At 43.6% G+C, this 15,369-nt stretch overlaps 2 protein-coding genes across 6 annotated transcripts in view; one reads left to right on the top strand and one right to left on the bottom strand.

Annotated features, from left to right (window-relative positions):
• Positions 1–6,081, bottom strand: part of BTF3L4 (basic transcription factor 3-like 4) — a 41,195-nt gene extending 35,114 nt beyond the window's left edge. For 2 of the 4 annotated variants that reach the window (XM_011973755.1, XM_011973756.1), the window contains exons 1-2: positions 5,825–6,081; positions 2,309–2,375 (exon numbers count right to left, since the gene is read on the bottom strand). In XM_011973755.1, coding sequence (XP_011829145.1) covers positions 2,309–2,362 — 54 coding nt within the window. In that variant the 5' untranslated portion in view covers positions 2,363–2,375; positions 5,825–6,081. Of the gene's footprint in view, positions 1–1,554; positions 1,787–2,308; positions 2,376–5,824 lie in introns of all 4 variants that reach the window. The other 2 variants (XM_011973757.1, XM_011973758.1) reach the window with 2 other exon arrangements.
• KTI12 (KTI12 homolog, chromatin associated (S. cerevisiae)) overlaps positions 6,035–15,369 on the top strand; it is a 23,269-nt gene continuing 13,934 nt past the window's right edge. For both annotated transcript variants that reach the window (XM_011973759.1, XM_011973761.1), the window contains exon 1: positions 6,035–7,206. In XM_011973759.1, the coding sequence (XP_011829149.1) occupies positions 7,183–7,206 (24 nt within the window). In that variant the 5' untranslated portion in view covers positions 6,035–7,182. The remainder of the gene's footprint in view (positions 7,207–15,369) is intronic.

Genomic DNA, 15,369 nt, shown 5'->3' with positions numbered 1-15,369 from the left:
CTACTCGGGAGGCTGAGGCAGGAGAATGGCGGGAACCCGGGAGGCGGAGCTTGCAGTGAGCTGAGATCCGGCCACAGCACTCCAGCCTGGGCGACAGAGCGAGACTCAGTCTCAAAAAAAAAAATTAGCTGGGCGTGGTGGCGGGCACCTATATGGAGGCTGAGGCAGAAGAATGGCGTGAAGCTGAGAGGCGAGCTTGCAGTGAGCTGAGATTGCGCCACTGCACTCCAGCCTGGGCAACAGAGACTCCGTCTCAAAAACAAACAAACAAAAGGTCTGAGCGCGGTGGCTCACACCTGTAATCCCAGCATTTTGGGAGGCCAAGACGGGCAGATCACCTGCGGTCAGGAGTTCAAGATCATCCTGACCAACATGAAGACACCCCATCTCTATCTCTACTAAAAATACAAAAATTCAGCTGGGCACGGTGGCGCATGCCTGTAATCCAGCTACTTGGGAGGCTGCGGCAGGAGAATCGCTTGAACCTGGGAGCAGAGGTTGCAGTGAGCCGAGATCGTGCCATTGCACTCCAGCCTGGGCAACAAGACTGAAACTCCCTCTCAAAAAAAAAAAAGAATAGCTGTACCAAATTAAAGCAAGCCATTCCATTAAGTACCGTGTTATCTTAGCACCGTATGTGCCTTTGCAAGTATGGAAATAACAACCCTTTTTACTCTACCTCCATGAACCCTCTTTTTTTTTTTTTTTTTTCCTGAGATGGACTCTTGCTCTGTTGCCCAGGCTGGAGTGCAGTCGTGCGATCTTGGACTGGAGTTGCTCACTGCAACTTCCACCTCCCGGGTTCAAGTGATTCTCCTACCCCAGCCTCCTGAGTAGCTGGGACTACAGGTGTGCTCTGCCGCACCTGGCTAATTTTTGTACTTTTAGTAGAGACAGGGTTTTACCATGTTGGCTAGCTGGTCTTGAACTCCTGACCTCAAGTGATCCACCCACCTCAGCCCCTCAAAGTGCTGGGATTACAGGCGTGAGCCACTGTCCGTTACATTTCTGCCAGCCATTACCTTTCTGTCTAGTGATAAATTCTTGTTTATCCTTTAAATAAGAGCTCAGTAATGACTTCCTTGTCTCCTCTAGGCAAGAGCACCTTGTACTTCATTATAACGCTCACTATTCTCCATTATAATTGTAAGCATCTCTCTCCCAAGCAGAGTTGTGATCTTGTTTATCTTCTATGTGCCTGGCACATAGTAGGTGCTCAATATACAATAGCTAAATTGAATGTACCAACCACAGTTTCAAAATACATAATGGCCATGTGCTACATCAAGCTCGCTCTTCTAGGTATATTATATGGTTCTTGACTATCCCTAGTTTTTGCATTGGCACTCACATCACACTTGATGGTACAATGTGACTACTGTGGTTACATGACTGTGTTAATCTAACTCCAGACTCATATAACTGTATCACTGTGGAAGAAGGAGAAAGTACTGGCTCTTCTTCCCTTCCCTTGTGCTCATCCCCAGAAGCTGTGGTTATTGTCCGTGTAAATGACATACTGGGACCCACTACAAAAAGCAGTGTCCTGCCTACCACTTCAGGTCTGAGGTAAGTACTATTCTTTCTTTCCCTTTTGCAAAGATTGTACTGGGCAGAGACATGGGTAGAATATTCTCCTTGAGCCTGGTGCCACAGCTGAAGAGAATCAAAGACTTTTGTTGTTCACAACTAGCTCTTCCTTAGGCTTTAAAAAGTACAGGGAATAAGAAAGCTCACATTCATATTCACCAACATGGAAAAACAGGTAAGAATTTGTGAGGAAAACCTAGCAATGAACAAAATATATAATCAACTTAAGCATCTCCAGCTAAACCTCTGTACAAGTAGGTAATATCCAGTCAAGATGAAGTAACCCTAACATCTGCCACGCCCTGCAAGTGAGTCTAACCATAACAGCTATCATTTATTAAGCATCTACTCTGTGCTAGACACCATGTTAGGTGTTTTATAGATATTACCCTAATCTTTAAATACCTTATGTAGGATTATTTCTATTTTGCAGGTAAGACAGTGGAATCTTAACAAGGTTGGATAACTTGTTCACATCATATAACTAGCAGATGTTAAGAGTTAGGATTCAAACAAATGTGGCTATTTCCATTGCATCATCAGAGAGAAGAGTGTTCTAGTTACCTATTTTAGATCCAGACAAGTTATTTTCAAATTCGAATGTGGTTTGATCTTGATTATTGAAAAGATTTTAGATTTTCAATGACCACAAATCTGAAATAGTAACACTATCTGGTTACATACATTCTCCTATCAGTTTTTCTTATGCCACACTCACCTTGCCCCCTATCCGGACCTGAGCCTGAAGTTTGGCTAACTTTTCTTGATTCATGCTGTTGGTAAATCTAGGGGGGGAAAAATAGATTTGTTAAAGTCACTCTTTTACCGAAATCAACAAACTGTTTATGCAACAGTACCTTCTGGTTCACTGAGCTTGTAGTATGCATCAACACCATGACCATGTTAATACTGTCTATATTCTTAATAAACATTAATAACTTGTTCTAGCTTCATAAACCAGGTATTTTTAAAAATCAAAATTAAATTACCATGAGGGAATCAAATATACAAATAAAATAGAATGGGATTCAAAGTCACCTATTCAAAGATCCCTCCTTAAAACATGATTCAATCCTTTGGCATTCAGTTAAGCCTAACCAATTATGAAATCTCTGTAGGCAAGCCAGCTTTTTCCCCCAAAGATTTTTACAGCAGAGAGCTGTTACCAAATGTTATTAGCAAAATCTTCAAGTAGATTTTTTTCCCTCCCAAATCACATTCTGTATTTCTTATAAACCATAAAGATGATAAAAGGAAAAAAAAGCTGAAGAAGAAATTCAACAAAATGTCTAGCTGTCAAGATATCAAGTAGTCACATCCTCTATTCAAGGTCAGATGGTATGTTAATAATGGGGAAAGAGAACCAGGTTTTCAGACGTTCGGTGCTTCTGCAGCATTCTCCAGAGTTCATTCAATACCCTGCACTGATACAGTATGTTATACTTGTCAAGATATTCTTGCCTACAGGGTAAAATGCTTCATTGCACAATTTAACAAAAACATATCTTTGCTACAGTAATAAACGTTGGGGGGGAGAGGAGACTCCTAAAACAAGCTTTTTAAAGGTAATCTTGATTTTGAAGATTCTAACATCATGAATCTAGTCTGGTCAGTGAATTCCCACTAAGAAAAAAATATTTTTAAGTTTATAATGGGTCATAACATTCCACATTACATAAACAAAGAAAAGCCAATCAAGGCCCGGCATGGTGGCTCACGCCTATAATCCCAGCACTTTGGGAGGCCGAGGTGGGTGGATCACCTGAGGTTGGGAGTTCGAGACCAGCCCGACCAACATGGAGAAACCCTGTCTCTACTAAAAATACAGAATTAGCCAGGCATGGTGGCACATGCCTGTAATCCCAGCTACTCGGGAGGCTGAGGCAGGAGAATCGCTTGAACTGGGGAAGTAGAGGTTGTGGTGAGCCGAGATTGTGCCATTGCACTCCAGCCTGAGCAACAAGAGTGAAACTCCATCTCAAAAAAAACAAAACAAAACAACAACTACCAAAATAAAAGTCTTGTTTTACTTGTTCTGTGGATCAACAAATCATTACTGAGATGTGGAGGAGGGAATAAAGGACTAGGCTGTTATCAAACCTTTCTTGGCCAATTCTCTAAACCCTGTATAGTCATCATTCCCATGAAAAAGATACTGTTTGCTTCATTTGAGAGATTAATAAAGGAGCATCGAAGACTATATAATTACTAACCACTTTGTACTTTGACACTGTACTTAGGCACTAACCTGTATATATCTCTTCTTTAAGGCTAATGTCCAGATCCCAAATAATATTTAGAATTTATGATTCTTCACTCTGCTCAGCACTGTATCACAATGCTGAAGCAGCTAAAAACACTTTTATAGGAGGAAGTGTGTTTAGAGTTCAAAACAAGAAGTCTTAACTGTGTGCCAATCTTAGCTCTGCCATAGACTTAAATTTGATGACTGAAATCCCAATTCCTATGCTCAAATATCCACAGAAAACGATCAACATTCACTTTTCTCAAAGGAATGTGGCCATGAGAGTGTAGTGAACTAACAAAGAGCCTAAGGAATTTATTGCAAAAAAAAAAGTGGGGCTAAGGAAAAACTTTAGACCTAGATACTGGGTAAACCCTTTGGGATTCTTTTGCATTTTGAATTAACAATTCCCAAGAGAAGAGACAGAGGTTGGGATGCCAAGACAAAGTCTTGACTTGTTTGAAATAAAAGCAAGAACAAAATTCACTCTTCAAATCAAGGTATAGATGAAAGAACAGATTCCATTCCAGGTGGTCAGGACAACAGAATTGAGAAATTTTGTTCCTAAGGAGTATCTCAGAGAAAAAGGATTTTAGGTAGACTGAGAGCTCAAGGTAGTAGGGGAGGAAGAAGAGTGGTCTTTTGTTTCTTAGCAAGTTGTGGTGTGTGGAATTCAAGTAGGAAAGAGGACTGGACTGTCTATGAGATGTCAAGCTCAGAATCTGGAGTAGACCTCCAAGATCACCTAGTTTAATTCCCTGTTCTCAATCAACCTTTACTTTATTGCACCCATCATTCCTGTCTGTGATGTCATCTCAACACCTGCTAGCAGCAGCAAAGTGTAAATTACAAACAAAACAGTTCCCTCCCTCCCATCTTAATAGATTAGGAAATGAGGGCCCAGAAGGGAGAAGTCCCTTCCTAGGCCCAAATGGGAGAAGTAACTTCCTAAAGCCACATGATTAATGAGTTCTTCCTTGGGGATCCCAGGATCTTTTAGCACTGTTCTCAAGGACTCAAGAAAGGGTGTAAACAGGTTTATCTATATTTATTAAGTGCCTAAGTTAGAAGCATTGTGGTAGGCACTTTCACATACATCATGTTTACACAGAGATAAAAATAATTGCAACCTTGAGTCCTGACTTTTTATTATGCAGGGTTTCTCTAACGAGCGCAGGCTTTGGAATCAGAAAGACCAAGGTTCTACCACTTGGGAAAGGTATTTTTCTTCTCTGAACTTGTTTTCCTCCTGCATTTGCAAAAGTATAACACCACGTACTTCACAGAGTTGTTTTGAGGGTTAAAACATTATCAACCACAGGGAATGGTTCACAGAAGATACACAGTTACTGGTAACTATTGTTACCACTCCCGAGGGGACAACTATGGTAAACTGCAAGAACGTGGGAACGGAAGTTGAAACCGCCATTCACTAGCTGTGCAACACTCAGCCTGTCGGTCAGTCAGCAGGCAGTGAGAGGGGGTTATAAAGATAGGCAAGGGACGCCGACTTGTAAACAAACATTGCCATTACAAGGTGAAGAGCGCTGCAACTGAGTTCGGTTCCCTGGACTTGAGGGCGGGAAGTGGTAACCTCAGCGTCCCTATCTGTAGGCTGGGAGCATCAAATGAGATGACAACAGAGAGCATGTATAAAGCCCAAAGCACACAACACTGCTGTTGTGAATGAGGAGTAATGGGACAGAGGAGGGGCGTCCACCCGCCTCCTGGGACGGGATCTCGGCGGCAACAGCGCGGGCCCGCTCGCTCCCACAGCGGGCGGTGGTGCTGGGGACCTTCCCACAGGTGCCGACCCCCAGCTGCGCCGCCGGCAACCGACAGGCCAAGCCAGCCGCCTCCGCCCCCGCTCGCCGCACCACGGCGGAAGTGGCAGCCTGAGCGGTTGGCGGGTGTCGAAAGGAGAGGGCGGGGGGAGACCGTGCGCAGCGGCCTATGGCCGTGGAGTGGCGGGACCGCCGGGGGTCTCACCTGAAGCAGGGAGGGTCCTCCAACACCAGCACGCGGCAACAGCAAGATGGCTGCCTCAGCCGAGACAGAGAAAGACGACGGCGGCGGCGGCAGCTGCGGCGGGAGCAGGTCCACGTGACACACCCGACCCCGCCTCTCCCTCTCCGGGGCAGCCTATCCCGGGAGCGCACATCTGAACTCCAACGCCCTGCCTACTTTGCGCATCCCTCTAGTGCTAGTGGCGGCAGGTGCAGGTGGCCGCGCAGCATCCTGGGGCTTGCAGTCTCCCGAGCGTTCCATTGTGTCCCTGCCTACAATTTTAAGGAACCTAATAAAAGGGCGGTCGGTATGTTTTTGTTTGGGTGTGTACTTTTGTTAGGTTGCTTTTTCGCTATGCATTAAGTACGGACTTTAGGACTCAACTAGTACCAGGAAGAAAAAGACCGGACATTTTCACCTGTTTGTTATACAGCGGAGGGGAAAAATTGGGAAGAAATCCTCAACCTACAAGAAAAATAACCAGAAGCTTTACACTTTAGCCTGCAGTGACTTCTGTCCTGGTGTCCTAAGTCCACCTAAGTCAGTTTTGCAATAAGAGGCTCCAAGTTTGGTTTTCTCGGAGCTTGCATCAGTTGGTTGCATCATCCCTGAGTAGAAGATTTGCGGTTGCAAGGAAAAATAAGGTATAGAGCTTCTCCAGCGGGGAAGTGCATGCCTGCACGGCACGAGCCCACGCACCGCAGAACAGGCTTGCCAGGTCTCCTCGGAGACCCTGGCAGGAACCTAACAATGAAATCCAGTCGTCCAGTCTTTATTTGTGGAGGGGGAAGGAGAATCCGAGGCCAGTGGGCAATTCGCCCACTGTTGGGAGCGACTGACCTCACGAATCAATAATTTGCGTTTGACTAGGAAGTGCAGCGGTTCTTGGGGGGAGGGGCTGGACTGGTGGCGAACGCGAGCAGCAACGGTTCTCCTGAACCTCTCTCCCGCCCTTACTATCTTGGCCCACATTTTCCCGCTCCGTCTCGGGACCTGGACACCCAGAATCCATGGAAAGCAACTCGCGCTCGAGAACAGCTTTCGTACCCTTCTACGTGATCTGCACCTTTAAACTCACTCCATCCCAAACCGGACCCCGGAGGCACCACCCACATCCGTCTAACATCACTTCCTCCAGAGTTTGAAAAAAAAAAAATCTGGGAAGGAGAGGGGTTGTGCTGAGCCGCGCTCGGCGAACGGTGTGGACCGTCTGCTGGGACTCAGGCCCTCCGTCCGCTCAGCCCCGTGGCCCCGCGCACCTACTGCCATGGAGACGCGGCCTCGTCTCGGGGCCACCTGTTTGCTGGGCTTCAGTTTCCTGCTCCTCGTCATCTCCTCTGATGGACATAATGGGCTTGGAAAGGGTCAGACCGCGTTCTTATCTTTACTGATCCTGGGCCCCAGCCCAGTATAACCTCTTCTTGCCCTAACACCGTTCCCCTCCCGTTCTATCTCTTAGACCACGCCAGATTTCTTTTTATCTTCCCCAATCACTCCTGGAGTTTGAAGATTTCTTGGGGTAGAGAGTAGCGGGTCTGGGGAATGAAGTTCTACTTGAGGCCTCTCTAAATTACTGGGTTGGGGGGAAGGAATGGCCCGTAAATTAAGAAAAGCATGTTTAAGAGCCCGGCACAGTGCCTAGCACTTGGGAGGTCCTGAGGAGCGGTCACCTTCCCACCCAGGAGAAATAGAACCGTTGGGGACCTGCATATGTAGAGAACCCTGCCCTAGGTCTGAAGATTTCTCTCCTTGCCTCTTCCGTGAAGAGCTAGGTTACTGCCACTTGCTTGCCTTTGGGAGACAGCACCTGCATCCCAGGTAGCTGGATCTAGTGCATAAGAAGGGCAGGGTGAAGGGAGAAGGTCTGCTGTTTAAGGATCCCCAACAATTGTCCTTGCTGTGGTTCAGCGAAGTGTTTTTGTGAATGAGCGATGGGTGGTTATGAATGGAAGTTAGGAGGTGTGGCCCCCTACTCCATCCATTACCTGCATCTCCATTCTAAGTTTTAACACCTTTCTCCTCATCAGCCCTTACTTAGCTGAAAGTTGGATTGACAGTCTGTGAACTCAGGGTTTATGGTTTTCTAAGTAGATGAATTGTAGCATGGATCCCAACCCCTCTTCCATTTTTTTCCCACTGACCTTACTGTATGGAATGATTCTGCTGCAATCCTTCTGTTTTTGTTTTCTCTTATCCTCTCTATTTTCACATCAATTGGTGAGTAATAAGATTGAGTGGGCATTCATTTTGCCTGAATGCAATCATTCCTTCATTCCATAAATAATTTTTGATCACCTCCTGTATTTCAGGCACTGTTCTAGGCACTAGGGATATAGCTGTAAACAGGACAGACAAGGTTCCTACTCTCGTGGAGCTTATATTCATGTCAGAGAGACAGAGTAGACTCATGAACAAATTAATAAGACAGTTTCAGCTAGGAATAAGTGCTGGGAAAACAACAAGACTGTGATGGAATAGGAAGTAGAAACGCTGGGGAGGTTGGGGAAGCTGGCATCACTTGAGTTATAAAGGTCAGGAGAAGCTTTTTGGAGAATGTGATATGTGGGTTTCCATCTCAGTGATGAAACTGCATGACAAATCCTGTTAGGCCAGAATGTTTTAAATACTGACAATCCCATTTTAAAACAGACTGCCTTTTTGTTTGTTTGTTTGTTTTGTTGTTTTGTTTTTTAGACAGAGTCTCACACTGTTGCCTGGGCTGGAGTCCAATGGCATGATCTCAGCTTACTGCAACCTCTGCCTCCTGGGTTCAAGCGATTCTCCTGCCTCAGCCTCCCGAGTAGCTGGGATTACAGGTGTCCACCACCACGCCTGGCTAATTTTTTGTATTTTTAGTAGAGACGGGGTTTCACTATGTTGGCCAGGTTGGTCTTGAACTACTGACCTCATGATCTGCCCGCCTTGGCCTCCCAAATGCTGGGATTACAGGTGTGAGCCACTGCACCCAGCCAGACTACTGTATATTTACAGTAAAATTGTAAGTACTGAGAGTAACGGAAGAGTAGTGTGTTAGATACGTGAGTTTAGATCTGTGTTTTTTCTTTGTTGTTTTTTCTGTTTGCTTGCTTTTGTTTTTGAGATAGAGTCTTGCTCTGCCACCCAGGCTGGAGTGCAGTGGTGCTATCTCAGCTCACTGCAACCTCTGCCTCCTGGATTCAAGTGATTCTCCTGCCTCAGCCTCCTGAGTAACTGGAACTACAGGCGTGTGCCACTATGCCGAGCTAATTTTTTTTTTTTTTTTGTATTTTTTTTGTATTTTTAGTAGAGATGAAGTTTCACCATGTTGGCCAGGCTGGTCTCAAACTCCTGACCTCAGGTGATCCTCCCTCCTGGGCCTCCCAAAGTGTTGGGATTATAAGCATGAGCCACTGCATCAGGCCTAGATCTGAGTTTTAATTTGTTCTGCCACTCACTAGCTGAGTAGCCTTGGGCAAGTTTCTTAACTCTCAAAGCCTCAGTTCCTCATCTGCAAAATAGGCATCATAACTACTTCAGACACTCAACAAATAACTTACTCTGTTTGAGTTACTGTGTTAGGTGTAGGTAATACCTTGGAGTCAGGTATTTTGTATCTTTATTCCTTGTTCAATATTAAGCTTTGTGTGGTTGTTCCTGTTACCATTGTTGTGTAATAAATCACCCCAAAATTTAGTGGGCATGAAGAAATCATTTTATTATGCTCACAATTGTGTGAGTAAGGAATTCAAGGCACACTGGGAAAGGCTTGTCCCTGTTCTATGATGTCTGGGGCCTCGGCTAAACTGGTTACCTCTCCATCTGATCTTTCTGCATAGGCTACTATGGGTTTCCTCACAGTAGCTTTATGGGAGGCTGGATTCCAAGAGTGAGTGCCATAAGAGAACAAGGTGGAAATGCATGGCATTTTTGTCATCTAGCCTTACAAGGCACATAGCATCACTTCCACTGTACCCTGTAGGGGCAGATTCAGGGGAATGGGATATTAGGATCGCACCCTCACCCCCAGTGGGAGGTATGTTGAGGTCACATTGTAAGAAGGGCATATCTGCCACAGTGAACTAGGACTATTTCTGTCTTGTTCATGCTCAGGAATATTTGTTGAAAGAGGAAATGAATGATAAACATGATGATTGTGATTCCGGTCCTTTTTTCAGCTTACAGTCTGGTAAGATACCAAGACAAGTAAGCAGACAGTTACATGGCAGCGTGATATATACTTTGAGCAGGGAAATACTAGGTAGCTGCAGGAGCACATAGAAGGGCAGCTTAGGGCAGTGGGAGTGGGTTGGGAGGATTCAATCAAAAAACAAAAGGCACTTAATATTGTGTCAAACACTTAGAAAGTATTTAATAAATATTAACCAGTATAATCCCTAAAAGGAATTCATACTATTTCAAACTTTTGTTTCATGTATCTCTTGGGTATGGATTCTTGGGAAATAGATTACATCCCACTTCCCCTACTTCCCAAAAAAAGTGCTACCTGGGGCAATGGTTGCTGAAAGTCTTAATGAGATGGATTTCTTCCCAGATGTTTAGCTCTAGCTCTTTCTGGAAGATGGCCTGGTGGTTTGCAGGGAGGAAAGACTGAATGATCTCTACTGTTTTCATTAAGAAGCAGCAGCACAGTGATGTGGACTTAGCACTAAATAGAAATTAGGAGACCCAGGCCAGGCGCGGTGGCTCACGCCTGTTATCCCAGCACTTTGGGAGGCTGAGGCAGTTGGACCACCTGAGGTCAGGAGTTCGAGACCAGCCTGACCAACATGGCGAAACACCATCTCTACTTAAAAAATACAAAAATTAGCCAGGCGTGGTGGCACACAGCTGTAATCCTAGCTACTCGGGAGGCTGAGGCAGGAGAATTGCTTGAACCTGGGAGGCGGAGGTTGCAGTGAGCCGAGATGGCGCCACTGCACTCTAGCCTGGGACAACAGAGTGAGACTCTGTCTCAAAAAAGAAAAGAAATTAGGAGGCCTGGATATTAATCCTGGTCAGGCTATTTAGTTCTGGTCCTCCTTGACAACCAATTAATCAATGAGAGAGTTGGACTAGAAGTGCTTTCTAAGATCTCTTCCAGCTCTAACATTCTATAGAGTTCCAAAGTAATTACATTGTTCTCTGTGAACTAAAAATTTGGAATACATCACCTATGGGGAGAAGTAGTGACCCATATTTACTGTACATTTATTGTCCTTCAGGTGCTGTTGTGTGCATTTTTCATGTATTGACTAAGCCTCATAATAACCCTATGAAATGGATAATGTTTTTATCATTATCCCCATTTCACAGATGAAAAAAACCTCAAATGAGGCACAGGAGTCCAGTGGACTAGCTGGAATACAAATCCCAGAGCCAGTGCCCTTAACCAGCATACCATTCCAGTCTCTCAGTGCAGATGCTCCTCTAAAGTTTAAAGGAGAAACTAGGAAGCTGTCAGTGGGAGTGGTTCTTGTGCTCTTCTGCCTGAAACAAAAATGGATGACTTTGTCAAGTCTCTAGAATAAAAATTTGGCGCTAACACATACGAAGTGTTTTTACCTCCCACACAGTGTTCTACTCACATTCACAACAGCCTATGGGATACATACTTTTGTTAGCCATATTTTGCATTTATGAAAATGGTAAGTGGCTGAACAAAAATTCTGATGCAGGTCTGTTTGACTGAGACAATCATTATTTAGCCACTATGTTCTATGTCTCAGGTATAGTGTTCCCTGTTTGAAAGGCCTGGCTACCAGCTCTGATGCTTGACCTTTTGTTATTTAGGTTTCATCAGCTGGGAGTGGGTGGATAATACTTTTCAGATGTCCTTAGCTTACATTCATTAAAACAATTTTTGGATGAAGAGATTGGAAATTCTGATTGAATGCTGTGTTTAGAAATGGTTGCTTTTCTTTCTTTTTAAAAAAATTACTGTTGGAGGGTAAGAGCTGCTGATGTGGGAGACTTCACTTTGCAGATAACTGGCATAAATTAAGTGGCTATACAGGTGACACTTTAGGAAATTGGACTGCCTTCAGATGTTCCATGTTGGCACAGGTGGGAGCGTTAGTGGTGCTGGGGAGTAGACAATTTTAGTAAGAAGGTAAACACTATACTTTTTAAACATCTTTTTGTAAAAACGATCCAAGTTTTCTAGATCTGAAGTTGGTGTTAACATTCTGCTTTGCAAAGCTGCGTTCGTTTGTTCATTTAATCTTTGCTAGAGAGGCAGTAAAGTGTGGTGAATGGTTGTTAACTACAGACCCTGGAACCCAACCACCGAGATTCTAGTCCCAGCTCTGCCACTTAGTGGCAATGTAACCTTGGGCAAGCTGTTTCAGTTCAGCTTCCTTATTTGTAAAGGGATAATTAGAGTTTCTACCTCATAAAGTTATAGTGAGGATTAAAAAAGTTAATACATATAAAAGCATTTAAGTGCCTGGCACATAATAAATTTTATATGTGTTAGTCATTATTAATATTGTTATTACAGTATAATTATTACATAAAATAAGCACTTAGGCTGGGTGCAGTGGTTCATGCCTATAATCCTAGCACTTTGGGAGGCCGAGGCGGGCGGATTGTTTGAGGCCAGGAGTTCAAAACCAGCATGGGCAACATAGCAAGATCCTATCTCTACCAAAAAAAAAAAATGTAATTGCTTAATAAGTGATGGTGGTGATTACTACTATTATTAAAAATTCCAATGTAAATTGTAATATGAGTTCTCAAGGAAATTTTGTACATGCATTGGACTATTTTGTTGTTGTTGAGACAATCTTGCTCTGTTGCCTAGGCTGGAGTTCAGTGATGCAATCTCGGCCCACTGCAACCTCTGCCTCCTGGTTTCTAGCGATTCTCCTGCCTCAGCCTCCCAAGCAGTTGGGATTACAGGTACCCGCCACCACGCCCGGCTAATTTTTGTGTAGTAGAGATGGGGTTTCACTGTGTTGGCCAGGCTGGTCTCAAATTCCTGACCTTGTGATTGGCCCGCCTCGGCCTCCCAAAGTCCTGGGATTATAGGCGTGAGCCACCGTGCCCAGCCGCAGTGGACTATTTTCACATTACACCTCTAGACTTACTCTTAGGGATATTGCAGTAGAACAGCTTGGGAAGTACTGGGGTATTAGAAAAGAATGCTAATTAGGAGTCAGGAGACTTAAATTTTGGTTGTGGTCTACCTTGGAGTATTGGATAACTTTTTTTCTAGGCCTCATGAAAATAAGAGGGTTGGACTAAATCTCTAGTGTTGTGACTCTTTACATTTAAATTTATTAAAGTTAAATAAAAGTAAAAATTGAGCCCAAAAGGATTGTCCACATTTCAATTGTTCTGTAGCCACATGTGGCTAGTGACTACCATATTGAACAGCTCATTGCAGTAAGTTCTACTTTACAGTGCTGTTCTAGGTCTCTATTAGTAATAACCTTACATGATGGTAAGGTTTGACATCTAGCTTCTGAGTGGCCTAGGTACATGGAGAATTTATTTTAATTAATTAATTAATTTTTTTTTTTTTTGAGACAGAGTCTCACTCTGTCACTCAGGCTGGAGTGCAGTAGCCTGATCCTGGCTCACTGCAACTCCTGCCTCCTGGGTTTAAGCAATTCTCCCACCTCAGCCTCTCAGATAGCTGGGATTATAGGTGCATACCACCACATCCAGCTAATTTTTAAATGTTTGGTAGAGATGGGGTTGGCCAGGCTGGTCTTGAACTCCTGAGCTCAAGTGATCTGCCTGCCTCAGCCTCCCAAAGTACTGGGATTACAGACATGAGCCACTGTGCCTAGCTGAGAAATTTTATTTAACCTGATATTAATCTAGCTTCCTTGACTCTCTTTTGTTTGGCTTTGAACTTCTATAAGTCCTTCTGTTTTAGGCATGCTTTTTTTTTTTTTTTTTTTTTAATAAGAAAAGAAACAGGGTCATCCTCTGTTGCCCAAGCTAGAGTGCAGTGGTGCCATCATAACTCACTGCATCCTCGAACTCCTGGCTTCAAGCAGTCTTCTGACATCAGCGTCCTGAGTAGCTGGGACTATAGGCACATGCCACGGCATCCAGCTAATTTTTAAATTTTTTTGTAGAGGTGAGGTTTCACTATGTTGCCCAGACTGGCCTCGGACTCCTGGCTTCAAGTGATCCTCCTGCCTTGGCCTCCCAAAGTGCTGGGATTATAGGTGTGAGCCACCAAAACTGGCTAGGTATGCTTTTATAAGCATTGTAGAGGTATTTTTTTCTTAAACCAAGTCTGACAATTTTTGTCTTTTCACTTTAATTGGCAAGTTTAGTCCACTTATGTTTGTTTTGATTATTGACAGAGCTGCTCTTGTTTCTGTTATCCAGTTTCTACTGTTTTTTTCTGTGCTTTTTTTTTTCTTTTTGCTCTTTCTTTGGCTTGTTCTTATTTTATCTCCTTTATTAGTTTGGAAGTTGGCATTCTAGTTCTTTTCTTTTAGTAGTAATTCTTGAAATTTTACTTGCATACTTAACAAAATCTAACACTATTATACCCCCAGTGGTAAAAGGGACTTTAGAACATTTAACTTCAATTACCCCCTCTTTACTTATAAGGAGTTGTCTTATATGTAGTTCTAATTTTAACTTTTTTTTCTAAACTTAGTTATTTATTTTTTAGACTTAGAGTCTCATCCTGTTTCCCAGACTGGCCTCAAACTCCTGGGCTCAAGTGATCCTCCTGCCTCAACCTCCAGAGTAGCTGGGACTACAGGTGCATATTGTGCCTGGCTTAGTTCTCTCTCTCTTTCTTTTTTAACTCTACAAATTGGGCATTATAAATTGCTATACAGACAATATTTACTTGCTCACTATTATTAGTATCTAGGCCTTTTTCTGGGATCATTTCCTACCTGAAAAAGTCCCTTAGCTATCCTTTTGATTTTCTCTGGTTCTCTCTTAGGGGACTATTTCATACTTCTTCCCATCTTTTCAAATCTCCAATACTTCTTCCATAGTCCTTGCTCTCAGTTAGTAATTATGGTCCCCCTATAACAGAAGACAGAAGGAATCGAAAGAGTCCTTTCAAAAATTCTCACTACTGCATTTACCCACTAGTGTTCATATATGCTCCCTTTCCTGTTGTTACCTGATAAGCCATCATTATTCCTAGCAAAGGCTAATCCCTCTCCTTGAGTGCTAAATCCCATCTCGTCTCACTGACTCACCAACATTTTACCAGTGACTCTCCCTTCTCATGTTGTATTACCCCTTTTTCCTATCTTTACTGTATCATATATCAGCTTTCAGTTGTCCCTGGTACAGCAAAAATCTTTTTTTTTTTTTTTTTTTTTTTTGAGACAGAGTCTTACTCTGTCATCCAGGCTGGAGTGCAGTGGCATGATTTTGGCTTACTGCAACCTTCACCTCCAAGTTCAAGCAATTCTCATGCCTCAGCTTTCTGAGTAGCTGGAATTACAGGTACATGCCACCATACCCGGCTAATTTTTTTTTTTCTTTAGTAGAGAAGGGGTTTCACCATGTTGGCCAGGATGGTCTCGATCTCTTGACCTCGTGATCCACCCACC

The sequence above is a fragment of the Mandrillus leucophaeus genome, unplaced genomic scaffold (assembly GCF_000951045.1).
Source record: "Mandrillus leucophaeus isolate KB7577 unplaced genomic scaffold, Mleu.le_1.0 Scaffold14, whole genome shotgun sequence".
NCBI lineage: Eukaryota > Metazoa > Chordata > Mammalia > Primates > Cercopithecidae > Mandrillus > Mandrillus leucophaeus.
Note: the sequence above shows the minus strand (reverse complement) of the source record. Positions and strands in the feature narration are given on the sequence as shown.